The 22,080-nt window shown below is 38.9% G+C and overlaps 1 protein-coding gene and 1 pseudogene across 1 annotated transcript; one reads left to right on the top strand and one right to left on the bottom strand.

Annotated features, from left to right (window-relative positions):
- Nucleotides 1–292: 292 nt before the first annotated feature.
- Nucleotides 293–8,528, bottom strand: LOC145890334 (uncharacterized). The gene is made up of 5 exons (XM_082981326.1): nt 8,437–8,528; nt 8,142–8,360; nt 7,861–8,071; nt 645–665; nt 293–388 (listed from the first exon to the last, which is right to left on the bottom strand). The coding sequence occupies exons 1-5, from the start codon at nt 8,526–8,528 to the stop codon at nt 293–295; spliced, it is 639 nt and encodes a 212-aa protein (XP_082837452.1).
- On the top strand, nt 5,925–6,874 carry LOC145888982 (uncharacterized; annotated as a pseudogene).
- Nucleotides 8,529–22,080: the final 13,552 nt, after the last annotated feature.

The following is a 22,080-nucleotide window of genomic DNA, read 5'->3' as shown; positions in this document are numbered from 1 at the left end:
AAATTTAATGTTCCTTCTGCGAGTCATATGGGAGGTGTTTGGGAAAGACAAATGCGGACAGTCAGAAGTGTTCTTGAGCCTTTGTTAATGCAATATGGAGATCATTTGAATAATGAATCATTTCGAACATTTCTAACCGAAATGGAAAATATCGTTAATTGCCGACCACTCGGGAGTTAATTTTGTCAGTGAAGCTGGGGTACCCGAACCTATTACCCCAAATCATGTACTTACAATGAAATCTAAGGTACTACTTCCACTCCCAGGTGTTTTTCAGAAAGCGGATCTCTACTTAAAGCGACGCTGGAGAAGAGTTCAGTTCATGCTCAACCAGTTCTGGTTTCGTTGGCGGAGAGAGTAGGTCTTCCACAGAAATGTGTAAATCTTCCTGGATTGTGGAAGCAGCACTTTCATTGTAAAGTTTTACTACAAGAAACTGATTTGCCATAAATGCTTTGCGGAAGGCACCACTAACAAAGCTGGTGCATGATACTTGCAAAAGTAAATTGGCTTAACAGACTTCACTTCATTTTTTATCAATTTTCCATTTTCAAATAGAATGAGCAAACAAATAGTGCACAAAATTATAATTGAAACATGTGAGGCCATATGGGATGTGTTTCATGAAAAATATATGCCTTTACCTGACAAAAAAGGTTGCAAATGTGAAAGCAAAAATTGACATGTAAAAATACTATTTCAAGTAAACACTGTATCATTTAATCTCCTGCCAAGTCCGGATCTTATTTGTTTAATTACAAAAAAATTAGTGTTGTATTCTTCAGTCACAAACAGTTCAAGTGTATTGATACAAAACGGTGCGCAGGTTTTATAGGCAAAGCCAACACGCAAACAACGCCAGGAACGCAATTATTAGCCACTGAGGTGCGCAGTACATCCACAGGCGTGAGTCGCATTGCCAGACACGCTGATTGCACGGCGAGTCTTAAGCGCCGTTTTGTAAGGTCAACTTTGGGACACATAATGATACAATTACACAACACCTCCCCGCCAATATTGGGTTATGGAACAACGCAAAATGACACTAATAACCATAAAATTTGGGAGGCTTCGGACGCCGTTTCGAGCGCCGGGGTAAACTCTCCCCGTGTGACAACTCCTGCGCCGCAGGTGAATGAGTATTGTCAGGACTAACGATAGTCTCAGGGGTGACCGTGTCGCGCGTATCGGCACGACCGGACTCTTCATCATCGGATGCATCGCGTGATGTTGGGTGATCTGCTGGTTCATCTCCTGGCTCGTCATCTTGTGATGATGCATATCTGGGTCGAAGTTGGTCAATATGTCGTCTCCATATCGGACCTCGGGGAATAACTTTAACCCGAACACTTCGACTTCCGCAACGTTTGATGACCAGTGCGGGAACCCATCGTGGGTCTTTGTCATGCCGTGGTCCGTAATACAGTGCATAGCAAGGATCGCCGACGTTGTATGTCCTGTTAACGCGTGTAGTGGAAACACCGTGTTTAACTCCTTGCAACTGCTTTTTCTGGACATCATGTACTGGAGAAGGCATCATGGTGTCAATCTTTGTTCGTATTTGCCTTCCGTTTAAAAGTTCACTTGGGGAGTATCCGCTACTGTTTGGTATACGGCGGTATTGCATGAGAAAAGTTCTCAATGCGTTCATGGGCGGCTCAGAAGACTTTCGTAATGCCTTCTTGAAAGTTTGCACCAAGCGCTCCGCTGCCCCATTGGTCGCAGGATGATAAGGTGCGCCTGTAAGGTGAACAATCCCCCTTTCTTTGCAGTAGTTTCGGAAATCCTCCGATGTAAACGATGGTGCATTGTCGGACACTATTGAGTGTGGATATCCGAAATGCGCGAAATCTTGGTCGAGAAGATCCATTGTTGCTTTAGCGGTGATTGCTTGAGTGCGGTGAATGCATGGATACTTCGTATAAGCATCAATTACAACCAACCAGTTGTAACCCATAAAATTTATGGCATGGTCGACATGAATTCGACTCCATGGCTTCTCGGGTAGTATCCATGGATGTACGGGAGCCTTCGGCATTACGTTTCTGTGCTCATCACATGTGCCACACTTTCGACACATGTCCACAATGTCTCGATCTATGTTTGGCCAGTACACCACTGTCCTGGCCAGTTGCTTCATGCGCTGCATGCCGAAATGGCCCAAATGCAGTAGCTGCAAAACTTTGTCACGTAGTTTTGCTGGAATGACGATTCTGGAGCCATACATAAGAACTCCACATGACGTAGTGAGAAAATTACTCACTTTCCGGAATTCTTCCGTTGGTTCATCGGAAGATGGTCTTGGCCAACCTTCGTGCGTGTATTGAATTACCTTGCTCAATATTGGGTCTTTTGAAGATTCTTTTCGTAGTGCTGAGGAGTCCATTTGCACTTGCATTCCGACTGTTTCGATGGCACAAACGATGTCTACGTCATCAGCACTTTCCTCTCCGTCGAAAGTTGTATCATCGCCTTGTGGAAGTCGGCTTAAAACATCAGCATTATTGTGTTCGTTGGCTTTTTCTATACTCGATGGTGTACTGAAATTGGTTCAAGAAAAGTGCCCATCGAGCCAACCTGTTGGCTGCCAAAGCTGGTGTAGGCTTTTGCGGACCAAATAAAGACATCAGTGGTTTATGATCCGTTATCAGGATGAATCTTCTTCCAAACAAATATTGAAAGAACTTCTTTAGAGCGTAAACGATTGACAAAGCCTCCTTTTGAATTTGACTGTAATTCCTCTGGCGTTGTGTCAAAGTTTTAGAAACATTGGCAATTGGTCGCTCACTGCCGTCGGGAAAACGGTGAAACAACGTAGCACCAATTCCAACACTTGATGCGTCACAGGCAATACCCACAGGAATGGATGGATTGAAATGAACCAACACTTGGTCTCTGGATAGTAAGTCCTTCAGCTGATTGAAAGAACGTTCTTCTTTTTGACTCCATTTCCAAGGAATGCCTTGCTTTGTGAGACGGTAGAGTGGTTCTGCTACAGTTGAAAATTCTGCAGGCAAAAATTTTGCATAAAATTGTACAGATCCAAGGAAAGACCGCAGCGTCGGTACATCGTGCGGGGCAGGCATACGTTGTACAGCGTCGACTTTGGAACCCTTCGTGATGCCCTTGTTGGAGAGAACATGGCCAAGGTACTCAACCTGCTGTTGAGCAAATTTGCATTTTTGCTTCCTGCAACGTAAGCCTTTGTCTTGGAGCCGTTGCAACAAACATTTGAGATTGTGAAGGTGGTCCTTGGCAGACGAACCACTGACCAATATATCATCTAGATATACTGCTACACCCGGTAGGTCTTTAGTGATATCATTCATAATTTCTTGAAAATAAGCTGGCGCAGAACTGATACCAAAAGGCAATACGTTCTGTAATAAAACTCCGCGATGTGTGCTCAGAGCAAGCTTCTTCCGACTTTCTGGTCCCAACTTGATTTGATTGTACGCATCCGCCAAATCGATCTTCGTGAAGCCATAACCACCACCTAACTTCCGCATTAAATCTTCTGGTAATGGCAATGGGTGACGATGAACTTCCAATTGTGAATTGACAGTCACGGAATAATCACCACAAATTCTTAAAGCAGGCTTTTGCGAAGAAGTGATTGATTTGCGGACCGGAACTATTGGCGTACCCCAGTCGTTGAACTTCACTGGAGTCCAAATTCCTTTGCTTATCCCGGAATCTAAAACCTGGGACAAATCACTCTGCATAGCGAACGGAACTGAACGCGGTTTGCAGAAAACTGGTTTTGCGTCGTCCTTAAATTGTACCTCCAGTTCATAATCTTGAAGACAGCCTAAATTGGGCTTAAACAGTTCTGCGAATTCACTGCACAACTTGACACACTCTTCATGTAGTGATATGTCTTGCGGTTCTTGAGCGGTTACGGCTTGTAATACCTCTGCAGCTTGTAAGCTTGACTTGCCGTACAGAACTTTGTCCAACGAAATACCCATTTTCTGTATTCCGTTCCGCCCCACCAAATTCAAACGTGGAATGTCGCAGACGTTGAAATGAAGGTAAGCTACTTTTCCGGAATCTGCATAACTGGTAGCAGACGTAAATGTGCCCATTACCGGCAAGTTGTGCCTGCTTGCAGACTGATACTGGGACGTTGCTTTGTGCAGCTGTGGAGAACCAATCTTCTTCCATGTTTCTTTTGACAGAAAATTTCCGCCGGTAGCTGTATCAAGTTCTATGTTCAGCGAACGATCGTTGATGCAAATTGGAACTTCCAACTTGGGCGTGGCTGCTTCAATACTGGAAACGCAATTCAGTTTCTCAATTCTTTTAACGCCATGGGACGAGCGCTGTCGAATCTTTTTGCGGCAAACGGATTCCAAGTGTCCAGTTAGGTGACAAAAATGGCAGGTTGCATTCTTGAAACGACATTCGGAAGCCTGATGCGAAGTCTTGCCACATCGATAACATTTCCTCCCTTCAGGTAATTGCACCGTCCTCGAATCCACTTTACGTTTCTCCCACGGCTTAGCTGTAGCACGTACCTTGAACACCGAAGTCGATGGCTGCATCCCGTAAACAGTTTCTTTAGCCACTTTGGCAGCATCTTCGGTTTCAACCGCAATGTCAATCGCACGAGCAAAACTCAATTCGTCATCCTTTGTCCTAAACAGAGCTTTTAAAACCGCCTCGTTTTCAATTGAACAGATAAAACGAGTGCGTAAAGCTTCATCCAAGGGATCTGTGATGGATGCAAAGTCGCAAGTTGCTGCGCTTTGTCGAATGCGAACAGCGAGCTCTTGAATTGTTTCTCCCGGCTTGCGCTTCATGTCGGTCCAAAACTTGAACTATGAAACGTTTGGGGTCAAACTGAAACTTCATATGTTGGACGATTTCTTCTAACGTGAGCTCATTGATGTCTCTTGGTGGCGATTCCTGTGCAGCCAAATTGAAAAGCATCTTGTACACCGTTGAAGATTGATTCGTCAAAAATACCTTGGCCAGTCGATCGTCAGGTACCAAATGAGCTTTGGCAAACGTGCAAAACCGGGACCAGTAGTCAACCCACAGCTCTGAAGTCGAATCAAAAGGCAAAAAATTGGGCGTATTTAGGTGAGTTACCGTTGATGCCGTTCCTTCCGTCGATCCTTCACTCGAGCGAAGCTTTCCCAGAATTGCTATCATCGCCTCCATTTGTTCTTGGTGTCGACGTTGTTGTTCTTCATGTTGACGTTCTTGGGCTTCGTGTTGTTCTTGGTGTCGACGTTCTTGTGCTTCAAGTTGACGTTCTTGAACTTCACGTTGACGCTCTTGGGCTTTAAGTTGACGTTGCATCATCTCCACAAGCTTCTCCATGACCAGAAATCCCGTCCTCGTCGCCAAATAACTGTTGTATTCTTCAGTCACAAACAGTTCAAGTGTATTGATACAAAACGGTGCGCAGGTTTTGTAGGCAAAGCCAACACGCAAACAACGCCAGGAACGCAATTATTAGCCACTGAGGTGCGCAGTACATCCACAGGCGTGAAGCGGGATTCACACCAGACGCGGTTAACGGCTGGCGACGCGGTTTTGAAGCGGCGGGGGATTCACACCAGCCGGCGTCATGCCGGCGTGATTTTCTCACTCGAAGCGTCTGACGGCGGAGTTAAATCTGATTTAACTTTTCCGTCAGACGCTTTGTTTGCTAGTAGGTCTGCTGGCTGCAGAAACTTATTTTTGTGGGTTATTTGACTTATTTCAGACAATTTTAGCTAGTTTTGTATGTGAATTGATTGTTTTATGGTAAGTTGGCGTAAATTTTCTGGTTAAAGTTAATGGTTTTGACACTTGTTTTGTTATTTCATCATTATTTAGTCAAGATTACCAATTAAATTTTATAAATTAAATTGTGATTAATATTTGGTGGAGAAATTTTGTTTGCAGTTTGTTTGTTCAAAAGTTTAATAATGGAATTCAATGAAATGCTAATACAAATGGTACATGATTCTCCATGTATATATGACTCTGGAAGCAAACTATACAAAGACCAGAAGCGAAAAGAAAATGTTTGGAAAAACATTAGTGAGTGCACTGGACAGTCAGGTAGGTTAAATGTACTGTTGTTGTCTGGGCCAGCAACTAATTATAATTGTTGATTCAGTGGAGAATTGCATGAAACGATGGAAAAGCTTAAGAGACCGTTTTGCGAAAGAAAAGCGAAAAATTGAAAATGCACGGAAGAGTGGGGCTGCTGCTGAAAACCTGCAAATATGGGAGCATTATGAAGCATTAAAATTTTTGCAGGATCATTTGAGGCATAAAATGTGAGTGACTTTGGTATGGATTAAATATAAATATATTGCACTTCTAACAAGTATGGTTTGTTGCAGGACTGTTGGAAACTTTTCCCGACCATCAACACCTGTGGTTGATTTTACACAAGATGAACCTGTTCCAGAACAAGGTATTTATATATATTTATTTGTGTTTTTATTATTTTAAACAAACATACAAATGATGTTTGCAGAGGAGATAACCCTTGAGGAGGTGGAGGTGGAAGAAGATATAGCTACCCCACCAAGTACATCTCTGCCATCAACTTCAAGGCAGGGAATGAAACGGATACGCAATGATCGATTGGATTTTCAGGTTAGTGTTTTTAGGTTGAAATGTAATTTATGCCACTCATATATTTCATACTGCTTCAGGAAAGCATTTGCAGCATGCTTCGCCAAAATAGTGAAAGCATTTCAAAATTAACATCATCTAACACCGGACAAGATGATGAATTTACAGGCTTTGGCAATTTTGTTGCTTGCAGCTTAAGAGGCCTGCCAAAAAAAAGGCATACGAGGCCATGTCTGCAATTACAGAGCATCTGTCATCACTAAGAGCTAATTTAATTGACAATGCATAATGTGTTTTTTACTGTTTATTCTTCAATGGTTCTTTCTTTTCTACTTTTCTATTCCAGCAATTTTAAATTGTCATGCAGCATGTGTTACCTCACTGTATTCTCTGTTCACTTCTAAACATGAAACCAGATCAAAGAAATTGTGTGATTTATTGAGTGTGAAAAAGAAAAAATATACACCAAACAAGATACTGCACTGAATAGAAAAAAACAACTGAAAACAATTATGAACGATTTACAACAGCATTCTGCCAAGGCAGTGCACCATTCTCTGAAATGAAATAATCTTTGTAATGGTCTCGTACTGCAGCAGCACCTCTGGTATACATATTTGTACCCATGCGACCAATAGATTGAAAGTTTGAATAACTCTGCATTTCAGATCTCCATTCTCCCATAATTACATTACCCATTCTGTCTTCTCTGTCAACAAACGAAGCAGTGCAATAAAACTTTTCATTTCGCACACATTGCCTATTTTTGATCTGCAAAAAATTATGTAAACAGCATGCAGCTTTTGTTATAGCAACAACTCTGTTTGGCTCAGCAATAATGGGCCTTCGAAATATTCGCCAACGAGTGGCCAAAATCCCAAATGTATTTTCAATAACTCTTCTTGCACGAGAAAGTCTGTAATTAAAAATGTTCTTGTCAACAGGTAAATGTTTTCCGGGATAGGGTCTCATTAAGTTAGACCGCAATGGAAAGGCAGCATCACCAACAATACAATATGGTACAAATATATTGGTGTTTGGCAAGCATGCATGACTGGGAATATTTAATTCTCCATCCATAAACTTTTTACCAAATTCAGAATTGGCAAACACCCCACCATCACTGTGTCTTCCTGAGTCACCAATATCTATCATTGTAAAGCAATACTGTGCATCACATACTGCAAGCAAAACAATGCTATGTGTGCCTTTGTAGTTGTAATATTCGGAACCGGCATTTCCAGGTGCTTGAATAATGACATGTTTGCCATCAATGGCCCCTAAGCACATTGGAAAGTTCCACATGTCATTAAACTCATCAGAAATCCTCTTCCATTCTTCCTCCGTTGATGGTGGTTTGAGAACCTCTGGCATCAGCACATCCCAAAGAGCTTCACATGTTTCGAATATAATTTTGTTGACAGTTGAGTGCCCCACCCGGAAACTTAAGGAAATGGTTGACTGGGAATCACCAGTAGCAAGATATCTACACAATGTAAAGTTAAAATAATTAGTATTTCACATGACTATGCTGTTGTAAATTCTACTGCAGTTACCGTAAAGTTATTGCAAGCCTTTGTGCTGGCGAAATGGCTTTCCGGTAATGGGTGTCCTCTTTCACTATCAAATGTTCCACTTTGTGTAGCAACTCACAAAAAGTTGCTACATTCATTCGGCAATATTTTTGAAAACTTTCCTCATCTTCATACATGTCCTTCACCAAATTAAATTCCCCCAATCTGTCTCGGTCTTGAAAAATAGGTCTGACCCATTCCCTGTACAAATTACACATAATATGCATATAGACACATAAAGTTCATTTTGGAGCAACCAATATACAAACCAACTTACCTTCTGGGGTACAAAATGTTGTACATCAGTGCCACTAACAATATCACTTGCTGATTTAGCAGTAATATCACAACTAAATCAAAATTATTCATTTTTCACTTCTGCTAAGGAAACACACTAGACATAAGTATTTTATTTCATTACAGATTTAAACGTTCAAACGATAATTGGCTTTGTCACAACATTTTACGATGTAGAGACGCTGAAATTGGCTGGCACATTGGCCTAGTTTTCGTGGCAACAAAAAATGATTTATTGCCGTTAGCACCAACCGCTCTGCGGGTGTGAAGCCCCCTGCCGCTTCGAACGACGCGCGAAAAAACCGCGACGGCACCGCATCGCCAGCCGCTACCGTCAACCGCGTCTGGTGTGCAGAGCCCTTTTTAGTCGCATTGCCAGACACGCTGATTGCACGGCGAGTCTTAAGCGCCGTTTTGTAAGGTCAACTTTGGGACACATAATGATACAATTACACAACAATTAGTATCGTGCTCCTGGCAGCTGTGGATGCCAATTACAACTTTATGATGATATATGTTGGAAGTTATGGCCGCGAAGGGGATGCTGGGGTCTTCAGAAAGTCTTTGTCTGGTAAAGCTGTTTTAGATGGATATTTAGATCTTCCTGAGCCCAAGGCACTACCAGATGGGAGATGCTGCATTTGGTTTACATCCAAATTTGATGCGACCATATGGAGGTGCAAATCAAACGAGGGAGAACAAATATATGATTTCAGGTGGGATAATAAACTATTTTCAGCTTTGCCATACAAATAACTTTATGTGTGATAGGCACTTGCGAGCCCGAGTTGAAAACGCATTTGGAATGTTGGTTCAGAGGTTTCAAGTGTTGCGAGCACCAATCCGGATGGCCCCGAAGTATGCGGATCACGTCATAAAGGCTATTTGCGTCCTGCACAACCTTTTGCGCATTGAAAAAGGTGTAGAATCTGTCTGTGCTGAAACTGATGACTATTCGTGGCGAAGTTTGTTAGCAAAAACACTTTGTTGCCGGTTGCATCATTACGCGGCAGAAGTTTATCTGATGCACATAGTGTTAGTGACAACTTTCGCGACTATTTCAACAGTGAAGCTAGCAGCTTGCCGTGGCAAAATGACTACGTTTTTCGTGTCAACTAGTTTTCGATTTTAATAAAACAGTGCAATTTTATTTTTATGGTGGAAATATATGACATAACACAGTGCCTGGGAAATAGAGAAATATACATTTCAACAACAAAACACCCAAAATGTATTAAAAGTAAATTGGAGCATGTGAACATTGAAACGGAAGATACATTGACCACATAACGGGGGCATAGACGCAAACCAGATTATGACGTCACAATCGCTTTTAACAATGGACAAGGTTGTGCGTGCGTCAAATGTGCGCGAAGTGCACTGTAGTTTGAAACGCGTCAACTGAACTGTGAATGTTTTGAAGAATATAATGTGGTTTGGGCCTAGATTTCAGTTATGGTGTAGCGTGGAAGCATTAAATACTCTAATATGGGTTGGGCTTAGATTTAAGTAATGGTGTAGCTTGGAAGCATTAAATACTGTAATGTGGTTTGGGCCTAGATTTCAGTTATGGTGTAGCCTGGAAGCATTAAATACTGTAATGTGGGTTGGGCCTAGATTTCAGTTAGGGTGTAGCGTGGAAGCATTAAATACTCTAATGTGGGTTGGGCCTAGATTTCAGTTATGGTGTAGCCTGGAAGCATTAAATACTGTAATGTGGGTTGGGCCTAGATTTCAGTTATGGTGTAGCCTGGAAGCATTAAATACTGTAATGTGGGTTGGGCCTAGATTTCAGTTAGGGTGTAGCGTGGAAGCATTAAATACTGTAATGTGGTTTGGGCCTAGATTTCAGTTATGGTGTAGCCTGGAAGCATTAAATACTGTAATGTGGTTTGGGCCTAGATTTCAGTTAGGGTGTAGCGTGGAAGCATTAAATACTCTAATGTGGGTTGGGCCTAGATTTAAGTAATGGTGTAGCTTGGAAGCATTAAATACTGTAATGTGGTTTGGGCCTAGATTTCAGTTATGGTGTAGCCTGGAAGCATTAAATACTGTAATGTGGGTTGGGCCTAGATTTCAGTTAGGGTGTAGCGTGGAAGCATTAAATACTGTAATGTGGTTTGGGCCTAGATTTCAGTTATGGTGTAGCCTGGAAGCATTAAATACTGTAATGTGGGTTGGGCCTAGATTTCAGTTATGGTGTAGCGTGGAAGCATTAAATACTCTGATGTGGGTTGGGCCTAGATTTCAGTTATGGTGTAGCCTGGAAGCATTAAATACTGTAATGTGGGTTGGGCCCAGATTTCAGTTATGGTGTAGCGTGGAAGCATTAAATACTGTAATGTGGGTTGGGCCCAGATTTCAGTTATGGTGTAGCGTGGAAGCATTAAATACTCTAATGTGGGTTGGGCTTAGATTCCAGTTATGGTGTAGCCTGGAAGCTTTATGGTGTAAAATAGAAATTACTTCGATTTGGTTTATTTGTAGTGACCATTTGTATTTATTGTTTGATTAGGTTCTGTTCTACTACAAAACTCATAGATTTTGTGCGAAAAGATGTTTTTTTGTCAAAAAAGTTTCAGTCTTTTGAAAGATGTTGTTGACTCTCATGAGTCTCGGCAATTTAAAAATTGTGTGCCAATGCCAAAAAATTTAATAATCTCTGAAGATATTGTTCAACATTGGTAAGATGTAAAACTTTTCTAAATCCTAACAACTATTCTAATACTTGCTTTAGCAACCTAAATGAAGTGGCATTCGGTGAGAAGGAATTTACATTCTCAAACACTCTGGAGAAGGTTAGTTATTACGCTGTGAATATTAAAGAATGGAACTTGCATTGTCACAAATTAGTCTAAGAATGTGTTAAGTAGTAATAAAAGTTCTATGTTCAGGCCCATTAACACGTTTTTGGTGTATCATGTAAGTTTTTGATTTGTGCTTTTATTTATTAGTGGTATGGATCCAAACATGAAGCAACAAATATGCTGCATCAATTCAATTAAATCACACGGTGAGATTTGTTGTTTGTGGGTGCTTGTTTTCACAATGGTGCTGTTTTTTTTTCGAAACCTCTTTTTTTATGTTTAAAGATGCATGTAAAAGCTCAGTGCATTGGAATGATGCTGCCATACTATACATTATTACACGTTCAGAGTGCTTTGAATCACTGGCATTTTGACCGTCAGTCTGAACCAAACAAAGTTTATCAATATGTAATAACCATCTTTGATGTTTTGGTGTTTGCAAAGTTTGAGGGCTTAGTAAGTATACATTTAAATGTTATTAACTATAATTGCATTAGTATGTTGGGCACAGAACAAGCTATCAAAATACAATCTTGAAAAGGCAAGCAAAACAATAAGAGAAAGCCTTAATAGCCAAGGTACAGGTTTACAACAGGAAGAAAGATATTTTGTGAAGTTTGAGAAGAATGAATTCACTTGTTTAAGTAAAATGGTTGGTAAATTGCATAGCTTAACACAATGCTTTGTGCATATGTGTGGTTGTTTATTTTAGCAAAATATAACAGAAGCAGCAAAGGAGAACAGCAAACAAAATTTGCAGGTAATGTACAACTGGTAATTGGTGCAGTTTATAAATTTAAGTTTAGAGTAAATCCAACAATTGTTGCAGTGTGCTTGTTCAATGACTCAGGCAAATGATTTAGTTGAGAAATTTGAAATCTCCACATTGACAAAGTTCATTCAGTTCTCGAAGAATTCATTTGATATGATTAAGAAAGGCATGCTCTTCAGCTAAGTTTTACTTGTTAAAAGAAAGTTCATCAAGCCATAATTGTATGACAATACAAACTGATTACATTTGTGATTTTTTTAGATATTTTAAAAGGTCGCTTGCATTGGGACAGTACATCCACTCCCTACATCATAGTGCAAACAAAGGTCTTGGAATGCCAACATTCTGAAGATCGCAACAGGATTAAAAATGAAAGGCGTCATGTTGCACCACCTACACATGTAAGTGACTTTATGTTTTCTATAATAAAATATTAAAACCTCTTTGATTAGTTGCAAGATCATCCAAATCCTTGCAAAAAACATTTGTGTATTCAAGGGACCAAAAAAACTAACTGCAAGGCAAAAATTTTAATTCAGGAAATTATGAAGTTTCCACAGTTTCCGGTACTTTTTCAACTTGTTTGAATCTAATTTTATTTAGTTGGATATCAATAATTTCTTCTGTAATTTGATTAGATAATCTCGAAATTTTAGTTTTTATAAAATTCATGGTGCAAAATTGTAATTAAGCCAGAAAGCGACTTATCAGTCCTAAATCGCACATGGCATTCTTTTAAAACTCGGTTTTGTCTCTCAACACCATTGTTGGTGCGGATCAAAACCTTTAACTGGTCTGCTCGATAGAGCCACATCCAACGCTAGAAAACGTGCATGAACAGAAGTTACATTTAACATATATGTTTTGTAAATACTCAAACCTCTTTCTTTAATCCAAATATTTGTGAAGTATTTTTGTAGTTTTGGGTTGTTTTCCCAAACTGAACTTGACTGAAATATCTGCACTGCTTTGTTGCAGCTTTTTTCACATTCAGCGTTAGCAATTCCTCTCATAAATGTCAAAAGTTTGTCCTAGTCTGGACCTACTTGGTTTTCAGATTTTTTAACCCATCTTTCCCATGCCTGTTCACGATGAAAATCGCAAATGAGGACACGGACATCTATAAAATAGTTATTTTTACATTTGTGGTACATGTACATTTGATGTAGAACTTTAACCTGTAAAAATGCTTTCAATGGCATGGATCTCAGCATCACATTTGTCTACCATAAAAAATGATGGTTGCCATGCAGGAGTCCATTCTTTCAATATTTTCAGTGCCTCTTCAATGTCCAATTGTCTTTCATTCTGTGTAATGAAGCTGGCAACAACTTGATAACCAACATTTGTCTTCACACAGAGAAAAAACAATGGGAGAGCATATTTGGATGTCTTGTAGGTAGCATCCATTAGACAAATGTCTTGGCCGTAGCGCAGAAGCAATCTACGCTGCCATGCAAATTGATGGATAAACAGCATGGTTTGTTCAGATTGAATAAATGGTGCTGTTTCTCCATCAACTACTTCAGGTTCCATGTTAGCAATGAATGGCCGGAAATATATTTTGTCGTTGGCATCTCCTGCCTTCACCCATTCATCCACCAAGCACTGGACATTAGTTTGATCAATTTTTGCAAATCTGTGTTTACAAAATACTCATCTCCTGTTTGAAGTAGATGGTAGGGTATCATTTTTAAAAAGTTCATGGACAACATAATGTTTTAGGCTTCTAAGAATTTCCTCAATACTGCTTACTCCTTCCGTAACCAATTGATCTATTTTGGCAATTATTCTTTGATCAACAGGTTGAAGGAAACCGGCAGCCTTAAAATATGTAATATGGTGAATAAACAGTTCAAAAGTAAACATTTAATTTAAATAACATCCTTACTTCAACGGATGCATGCTATTTCACTAACTTACACAGCTTGGCAACCTCGTTCTGTTGTAGCAAGATACTGCGCTTTAGAATAAACAAACATGTAGTAGTGATTCCAAGCGTAACCTTTTGTTTCCACGACGGCTTGATATTTTGCAACTTCCGTGTTTTCTTTTTATATTGTGTTGTTCATGTAATTAGCACGGCTTGACATTGTACTTTATTGAGCGCGTTACGTAAACTAAACTGGAAATACTCACCATATTTGCAGCCAAATTACATTACTTCTTGTGCCTATTGGCCGATTCCTTTAATTTTCGTGTTTATTTTCAGGTTTTCTCTTTTTTGCGTTGTTCATGTAATTACAGGTGACGTTCTCCATATCTTTTAATCACCGTAATATTTACTGTCGTGATGGGTTATTCTGATGTGGAAGGGGGCCATGTGCAGCTTGCGTTTGTTCCATCATGTAGTCCTGTTAATGTCCTATCCCATGTGTTAATCTAGTACAGAGTGTGCACGTCTACTGTGACAGATTGCAGAAACGTTTCTCCAAGTAAGTTACTCTGTAGACCTGTCAAAACAAATCAACACAGCAGTACGGTGTACAGGACAGCTGACTATTAAACAAGCTAATACAAACTCAGAATTAAAAACCACTGTTTCCGATTACGTTTTACAACTGTGCAATACTGCCTTGAAAAAAGCATACGTAGTTGCCAAAGTCAAAATATCAAAGCTAATATGCTAGTCATTGTGTTTTTCATCAGTGCTAAGCAAGAAAGAGTTACAGCAGGGTGCATGCAGGTTTAAAAAGCATCTGCCAAATTAGTAGCACGTTAGCTTTGGCTTTTCTTTTTAAACATATTTAAATTTGTTGTTGTTTATCATGAAACATAAATTTAATATTACAAAAATCGGTAGGAAAAACAATTTCGGTGTAGTGTATAAAAACTGAACATTATTTTAGGAACATTTAATTTTGTCATTTTGTATGCTTAAATTAGTGAAAATCTTAAACATCAAACGCCTCTTCAGCAAACATGTCAAAAAGTCCAACTTCTGCATATGTCTGAATGTCAATGGTCGAAAAATTTTGGTCATTCAATCCAACAATTTGTGAGGACGTTTCAGCAGCTTCCTTACTTGAATTTTCATCTGTCAATACAAGGAAACAAACCTAAAATGCATTAAACTTTGTCTGATTGGTTCACTACACATAAGCGAAATTACTGTGTAGTATAATTCCTATTTGTTTTTTTCCTAATACCTTTAATCCTTACCAACTTAAGATTGTAATGGTGATCTCATCTTTGTAGCCTAAAATGTCTAAACACTGTTTTTTCCCATATGCTGATGGATATTTGATTTCTAAACCGGATGGAAGACCAGTCACTTGTAGTTTCCTCTAGTGGCTGTATGGCATTCTGGCCTTTACCCTTTTTGCTAAACCTCTGCGAGTTAAATTGTGTTAAAATAAGTTTATACAACAGCAACTATGTTTTGCAGGTTATCTGGACAAGCTACAAAGAGTGGCTATTGGTTTGCAGCTCACAGAAATCATACTTTTGGCTCCACTTTGCTAATATACGAACTACAAACTGTTTACCAAAACTTGTTTGGCTACTTACCATACTTTTCCTCAAGTCACTAATACTGTTGTCCATGCTGGCTTGTTCTGTGTCTAAAGCAAAACAGTCCTTTTAAATTTCTGTTCATCTGCAATTTTTATGATATTAAGAGGACAACCAACTTATGGTAGGGGCAGACAATGAGTAAATCCAGTAATCTGTTGTGTGTAAGGACCTTGAGTTGTCCCAGTATTTTGTTTTGCTGTACAACAAATTACATAGGGACATTTAATAATTGAAGCTGAACTGGCAAATAAAATACTCGTTTGGCCAATGTTTGGGTAGGTATGCAACAGACATTCAGCGGGACAAGTACGTAAAACACAACATGATGATAGACAGTAACATGCAAAAATAGGCCTGAATATCGAACATTACGCCTGGCCAACAACACACTTTACAACCAAAACCAGAATTCCACGTTGAATAAAACCACAAAGCACACCTTACAAAAACGATTCCTGTTTAAATGTGTAGCTTAGCTGCTATGGCACTTTTATCTCCAAATAAACAAAATTAAAATGTTAAGTAAATTAAATGTATACAGACCCAAATTAAAACATAATTCGCAACTAATACAAGAATCCCACTTAGAATCGAACCAAGGTATTTTACACCACTTCATTTTACATGTAGTTTGGCCACATTCATGCAAGGTTTAATAGAAACTATATATATTATACAAACTGATATCTGATATAAGCTAAAACACAAAAAAAAATAATAAATTTTGTTTACATACATTTTACTTAACTGGCCTTGTCAGAAAGCCGGTCATAAAAAAACGCAAAGAAAAATTGGAAAGAAATTTGGTATTTCTTTAACAGTTGTTATACTTTTCTATTTTCAAGTTTTATTTTTTTACTGATCAACTTTTACCCAAGGTAAATTTTATGAGGTTTGAACATCACAGCACATCAAGGATTGTGGTTGAAAATGCATTTGGAAGAATAAAGTCGAGGTGGAGAATTTAAAAAAAAAAATTTGATTCCTGTTTATCAAGCTCTGCTGATTATTGTTGTGATTTACACAACATTTGTGAGAATGAAGAAACAGCAGACCTTTTGGATTTTTAGGAAGTCGAACCAAGTATTAGTGAACTGAATGCAACCGACTCCAGGAAAAAAAGTGTTGTCAGAGATACTATCTGCCAATTTCGCGCAAAAAACTATCCTGCATATTTTAAAATGTTCAACTGTATTGTAGTGCTTTGTTAAATTCACAAAATAAACACTGAGAACAAGGAATGGTGCAAGGAGAAATAATATACAAATAAACAGTAGGGCACTTGAAGGTCAAACTCTATTCTGTAGTAAGTTTTTGAAGCAGAGCGTCAATGAACTTCTGATTTTCATCAGATACTGCTTTAAGGATCTTTTTATCTTCTGCTATTATCAATGCTTTGTCTTTCATGCTCATCTACAATCACTCTGGTTAATTTTTCCAATACTTCCCCCTCTGCTTAAGCAAAATAAAAGAGACTATTGGAATGAAAACACACAACATGTCTGAAACCTTTCTGTTTGTGTCTGCGCTTTGTTCTATTTAACTGCCGTGAAACATAGTTTGTTTAGGTACCAAATTTTTTCCATTAAACATGCATGTAACTCATTACCAGACACTCCCACTTCTTCAATTGTTGTATCTTGCACTGTTTTGCTTTGTACATCAAAACCACTTCGACTGATTTGGATTGTTTTAAACATTTATAAAACTTTTTTGGCCGCTGTTTTGACCTGTTAGGTTTCATTAGTGCAACTTGTGGTACTTTAACCCATTGGAAATACCGATGCTTCGAGGATCAAGTCTGCTCCACATTCTCCAAGTTAATAGCGCTTTCATCATTGATTGTCCAAGTTGGATTCGAACTGTCCGCATTTTTAATTATTTTTTTTTTAATTTTGTGCGTAGTACAATAACCATGCTTCAACCTTGAAAACAGATTGGCGAAGTGCTTCCAAACAACACAAGGTATGTTCAAGACTTTGAAAAAACAACCACTGTCAATCTAACAGATATTTGAGAATCATTGGAAAGAGATGATTACTGCAATACAAGTGCAAAACTGGACAAAATTATAAATGTTTTGCCCTGTCCTGACAAAGCTTTATTGCAAATAAAATAAACAAAATGGTCAGAACATGTTATCACAGTCCTTGCTTGTAAAAAAATTGGGTGTCTAGAGGCCAAACATATTGTGTATTTGCCACGAGCCATGTTGGATTCATTCGTGGGGAAATAAACTTAACTGGGTTGTAAATACCCAAAATACAGTTTGGGTAATATGACTTAGTCTTGACATGATTTTGGGTCACAGTATTCTGATAACAATCAATAAGAGCTGTAAACAGTAGTGCACACTGTTTCTACCGGTAAGGTCTCATCAGTGCTTCTGGTGACTGCAGCAGACACGGTGCCTACTGGTTAAAATGCTTGATTAGTGCTGCAGTTACAGGACCCAGGAATATAAATGCAACTGTAAAATGTGGTCAATATTCGTAATTGAGCACATGGTAGTACGCAAACTGTTACGACCGCTTGTGCGCAGCCTGGTCCTGCGCCGTTCGTCTCACTAAGCAAACGCGCCCACCCAATTCTCCACCACAACAGCCCACTCCTGGTCCGAATGGCCGTTTTGTTTATTTTGAGCGTAGCGGTTTTCTGCAACCACAAAATTCATAATAGCATATTGCTACGTCACAGTAGAATATTAAAACAATGCACAACGAGATATGCCTCCCAGCACAGTTAACAATTGCATCTTAGTTAATCGTTTACATTAAAAAGATTAAAGACTCGCAAACCACGTCGGGCACATCACTTGTTCAAACGTATATATAACTGAACATACCAACTGTGTGGGATCTAGGTACTTACTAGCCTGCGGCTAGTGGCTTCATCAACGTTCCATTCAGATTCAATAGGCAACGACACGTTTTACATTAATATGCCTTATTCAAATAGAAACAGGATCAAATTAGTTAACATAACAAAAGTTTAACAGTACAATTTCATCCTTACACACTACAAGCATGGCGTCCTAAAGACGCATGCGCGGATGAATACGAACGCTATACTGGTGAAGGGTAAAATCAGCGAAGCGTTAATTCTCGCTGTAACACAAACCGTGAAATGCTTGCCTGGCTTAATGACTTCACTTCTGAAGTTACCACCTTCTCATAAAAAATAATATTTATGAGGGCTATCAATTGATCCATAAACTACCAGAAATGACTGAAGACGATCAGGTACCTCATCGAAGATGTCATAATGAGTACTGTTGGAAAGTCAACCAAAAATAATTGCAGAAAAATGAATTACAACTACACCATTTCAGCCTTAGAAAATCAAATAGTTTAATCATGTAGCATCTCACCAGAACCGGCAAATTATGTACATATAAATATGATTTACCGGGCAAAGATCGATCAAGTATATTTCGAGTCTACATTTCTTTTTGGTGATGCAACACTTATACAGAAACCATACCCCAAAGCATGTCATAACTTTATGGTGTTCAATCTAACTCTTTACTTTTCAACAATATTTACACAAAAACATTTTTTATCAATGGTTTAACAACATTGACTTCTTTGGCCTAGCTTGAGGATATTACATTATTTTTGCACTGCTTTCACTTAAGGTGGCTGTACACAGAATGCGTAATGCGTGAACGTACGTAAATCGCATCCGAAAACGGACCGAATTTTCGTTCCGAACCATCCGTTAAAAGGCGCTGTACACAGAATCCGTTATCGTACGAATTTACGCTTGGTTGCGCATGTCAACAAAGGGCCGATGACTGCTGCTGCTGCGCACATGTACAATACAATTGCAGATCAGTGATTTTCCTTTGGTATCCTTGCTCGAAGATGGCGGATACTTAGATCAACAATAATGGCAAACGTTGAAACTGCAACTCAAGTTGTTAAGGCTACTGTGGTTTTACATAACTGGTTGCAGAGGAAAAATTTGAAGAAGTCTTTGGAAACTAGGGAATACAGTGCATTGGTGCCTATGAACTGTTGAACTTGTTGAGGGAGCTTGACGACAAGAGGAAACTGTATGTCTTCCCAACATCAAAGATTTCACCACCATTCATTGTATGCAAGGCAAATAAGAGACTTGCTGAAGACTACTTCAGCAGCAGCCAGGGGGAAGTTGCTTGGCATTACAACATTTTTTTCCCTGTTTCACAGGGAACAACCCTTGAGTAAGACCGACTGCTTTTCTTTTTTATGTTTATTGTTTTTTTTTGTAATAAAATAACAGTTAATGCATACTGAATGTTGGCATATATAACAATGCAAATTGAAGAGGTATTTGAAGGAAATAAAAAACACTACAGATGAATAGAACAGAACACTGGCAGTAAAATACTAAAGAAAGTGAACAGTGAAATGAAAAGAGCAGTACCAATACTTGTGTTTCAAGTAAATTGCAGTCAAACATGTGAAAAAGAACTGAAAGCAGTTTGATATTTGCATATATACAATGAATACAAAGCTATACAATCTCCGCAGTTTCCTGCATCTCAACTTTGTCATAATCTGCCAGTATTACAGTAATGGCTACAAAAGCTTTATGCATGTTGTTTGGCAATGCATCTAATCTTTGTTCAATAATTTTGGCGTAATGGAAAGCTGAGGTTTTTTTAGTTGTTCAGAAATCAAAGCATTGGTTGTGTGCAAAGTTTCACCCAATTGTTCCCATGCAAAATCATTGCAATTAAATGATATAAATTATTTTACATATCCTCTTGCTAGGTTTAAATAATATTACCGATAGATCCACACCCGCTGCCTTCCTCCTTCTCTTTTTACCAACTGAACTGGGTGAACGACCAGTTAATGCTTGTGGATTTCGTTTTTTTTGGGTTTCTAAACTTTCAGGTGTACCAATTTCATGTACTTCGGGCTGTTTACCTGAAGTATCAGGACTTATGCCTAAAAAATACAGGACCTTGTCCTAACAGTTTATTAACATGCTGTTGATTGTATTACCAATGTCTGCTGCCTCACAAAAAGCAGAGTAAACTTGTTGTTCTGCTGTCAAAGTTGGGTCCTCTTGCAAAATGTGAGACTCAGTCCTAAACATGTAGTAAGTTCAGATACAACCAAATAAGTTTAATAACAATATTGCATGCGAAGCTTTGTATAATTGTCCAAAAACATCATTGATGAAAAGTATGGCCAGGTTGGTGTAGGTATGTAACCAGATCCACTTGGTCTCTGCTTCTTTCTTTTTGCGTACATACGTATCTCTTAGGTTTCTCCAATTTTCTTTGGCACTTTTATCTTTCAAAGGCAGGCGAAAACATTATCTTTGCTTGGACAAATTGTACAACAATAAAATTTCGAAGTTTTATAATTTTTGTTACCTGTTATACCACACGCTTTGCCAACAGCATCCCATGCATTTTTGAAAATATATTTTGACACAATGTTTTGTATTTTTTAAATCATATAAAGCTGGTCTTTCACGGACAAGTTCAATCAGTTTTTTTCTTTACTATATTCCATTTTAGGGGCCTACCAGTTGTTATGCCATTGTAACAGCTATTATTACTGATAATCACTGCCTTAAAAAGATATTTATCCCCAAAAAAGGGTAAAAAATCAACTGTTGATCTTAAAAGTACCATTTTAACCTTTCAAGTATGCATAAACATTACAAAAACCCACTTTATTAAAGATGGGTATATTTTCACAGCAACAAAATCGCATGCGTACGTGCGTAAAAATCAAACATGTTTGATCGCGTCGGATGGCCTTGCGTTAACGCATGGTTCGCAAGTTTCGGACGTTACGCATTCTGTGTAAAGACCCGGTCGGAAAGCGACGGACCGAATTTTTACGCGCGTATGCGCTTACGGACGAAAACGGACCGAAACGCATCCTGTGTACAGCCACCTTTAATATTCCAGTCCGAAGCAATTCTTTTGCATGATAGCTAAAGTTACATAAGTCGATTGGAAACATTTTGGGATTGGTTTCACTGAATCACCGGACACAAAACTGCAATCTGAATGCTTTTCAAAGCTTTCATCAATTTTGGCGTCTTCAACAGGAATCATTATCTATGTCTGAAGGCATTTCATCTCCTGCATCTGAACTTTAAAAAAAATGCTGACTTTGTGTCAGGGCAAGATGCTGACTCCGTGTTAGCACTAGACAATGATCTAGTATAATCCCCCAAACTCATTTGTGCCTTAAATGCTGTAAACATCTTGATCATGTAACCACATGGTACATTGGGCAAAAGCTTTGCAAAAACATTAATGCTATTTATCATTGTCACTACTTGGCCGTCAATTTTTGCATCTGCATAAATAAGATGTATCATATTTGGGACACTATTTGAGAATGCCGTACCTTTAATCAAGTCGAAGTTCAAAAAAAGTTCACTTGTGTCACCACAGAAAAGTGTGCATTCAAGTAGGAACTGAGCAATGAAATAAGTTGACACAACAAGTGCTCGCCGAGGAAAACATAGCGAATGTATAACTCGGTATTGAATGATGTGCTTTATGCTA

This window comes from Ascidia mentula, chromosome 2 (genome assembly GCF_947561715.1).
Source record: "Ascidia mentula chromosome 2, kaAscMent1.1, whole genome shotgun sequence".
NCBI lineage: Eukaryota > Metazoa > Chordata > Ascidiacea > Phlebobranchia > Ascidiidae > Ascidia > Ascidia mentula.
This window is presented reverse-complemented; position numbering and strand designations above follow the sequence as displayed.

Bases quoted from the DNA above. Each gene is read 5' to 3' on its own strand.
- LOC145890334 (XM_082981326.1), bottom strand. From the start codon at position 8,528: ATGAATAATTTTGATTTAGTTGTGATATTACTGCTAAATCAGCAAGTG. The intron at 8,361-8,436 runs GTAAGTTGGTTT...TAATTTGTACAG, and splicing joins AACATTTTGTACCCCAGAAG to GGAATGGGTCAGACCTATTT. The intron at 8,072-8,141 runs GTAACTGCAGTA...TACATTGTGTAG, and splicing joins AGGCTTGCAATAACTTTACG to ATATCTTGCTACTGGTGATT.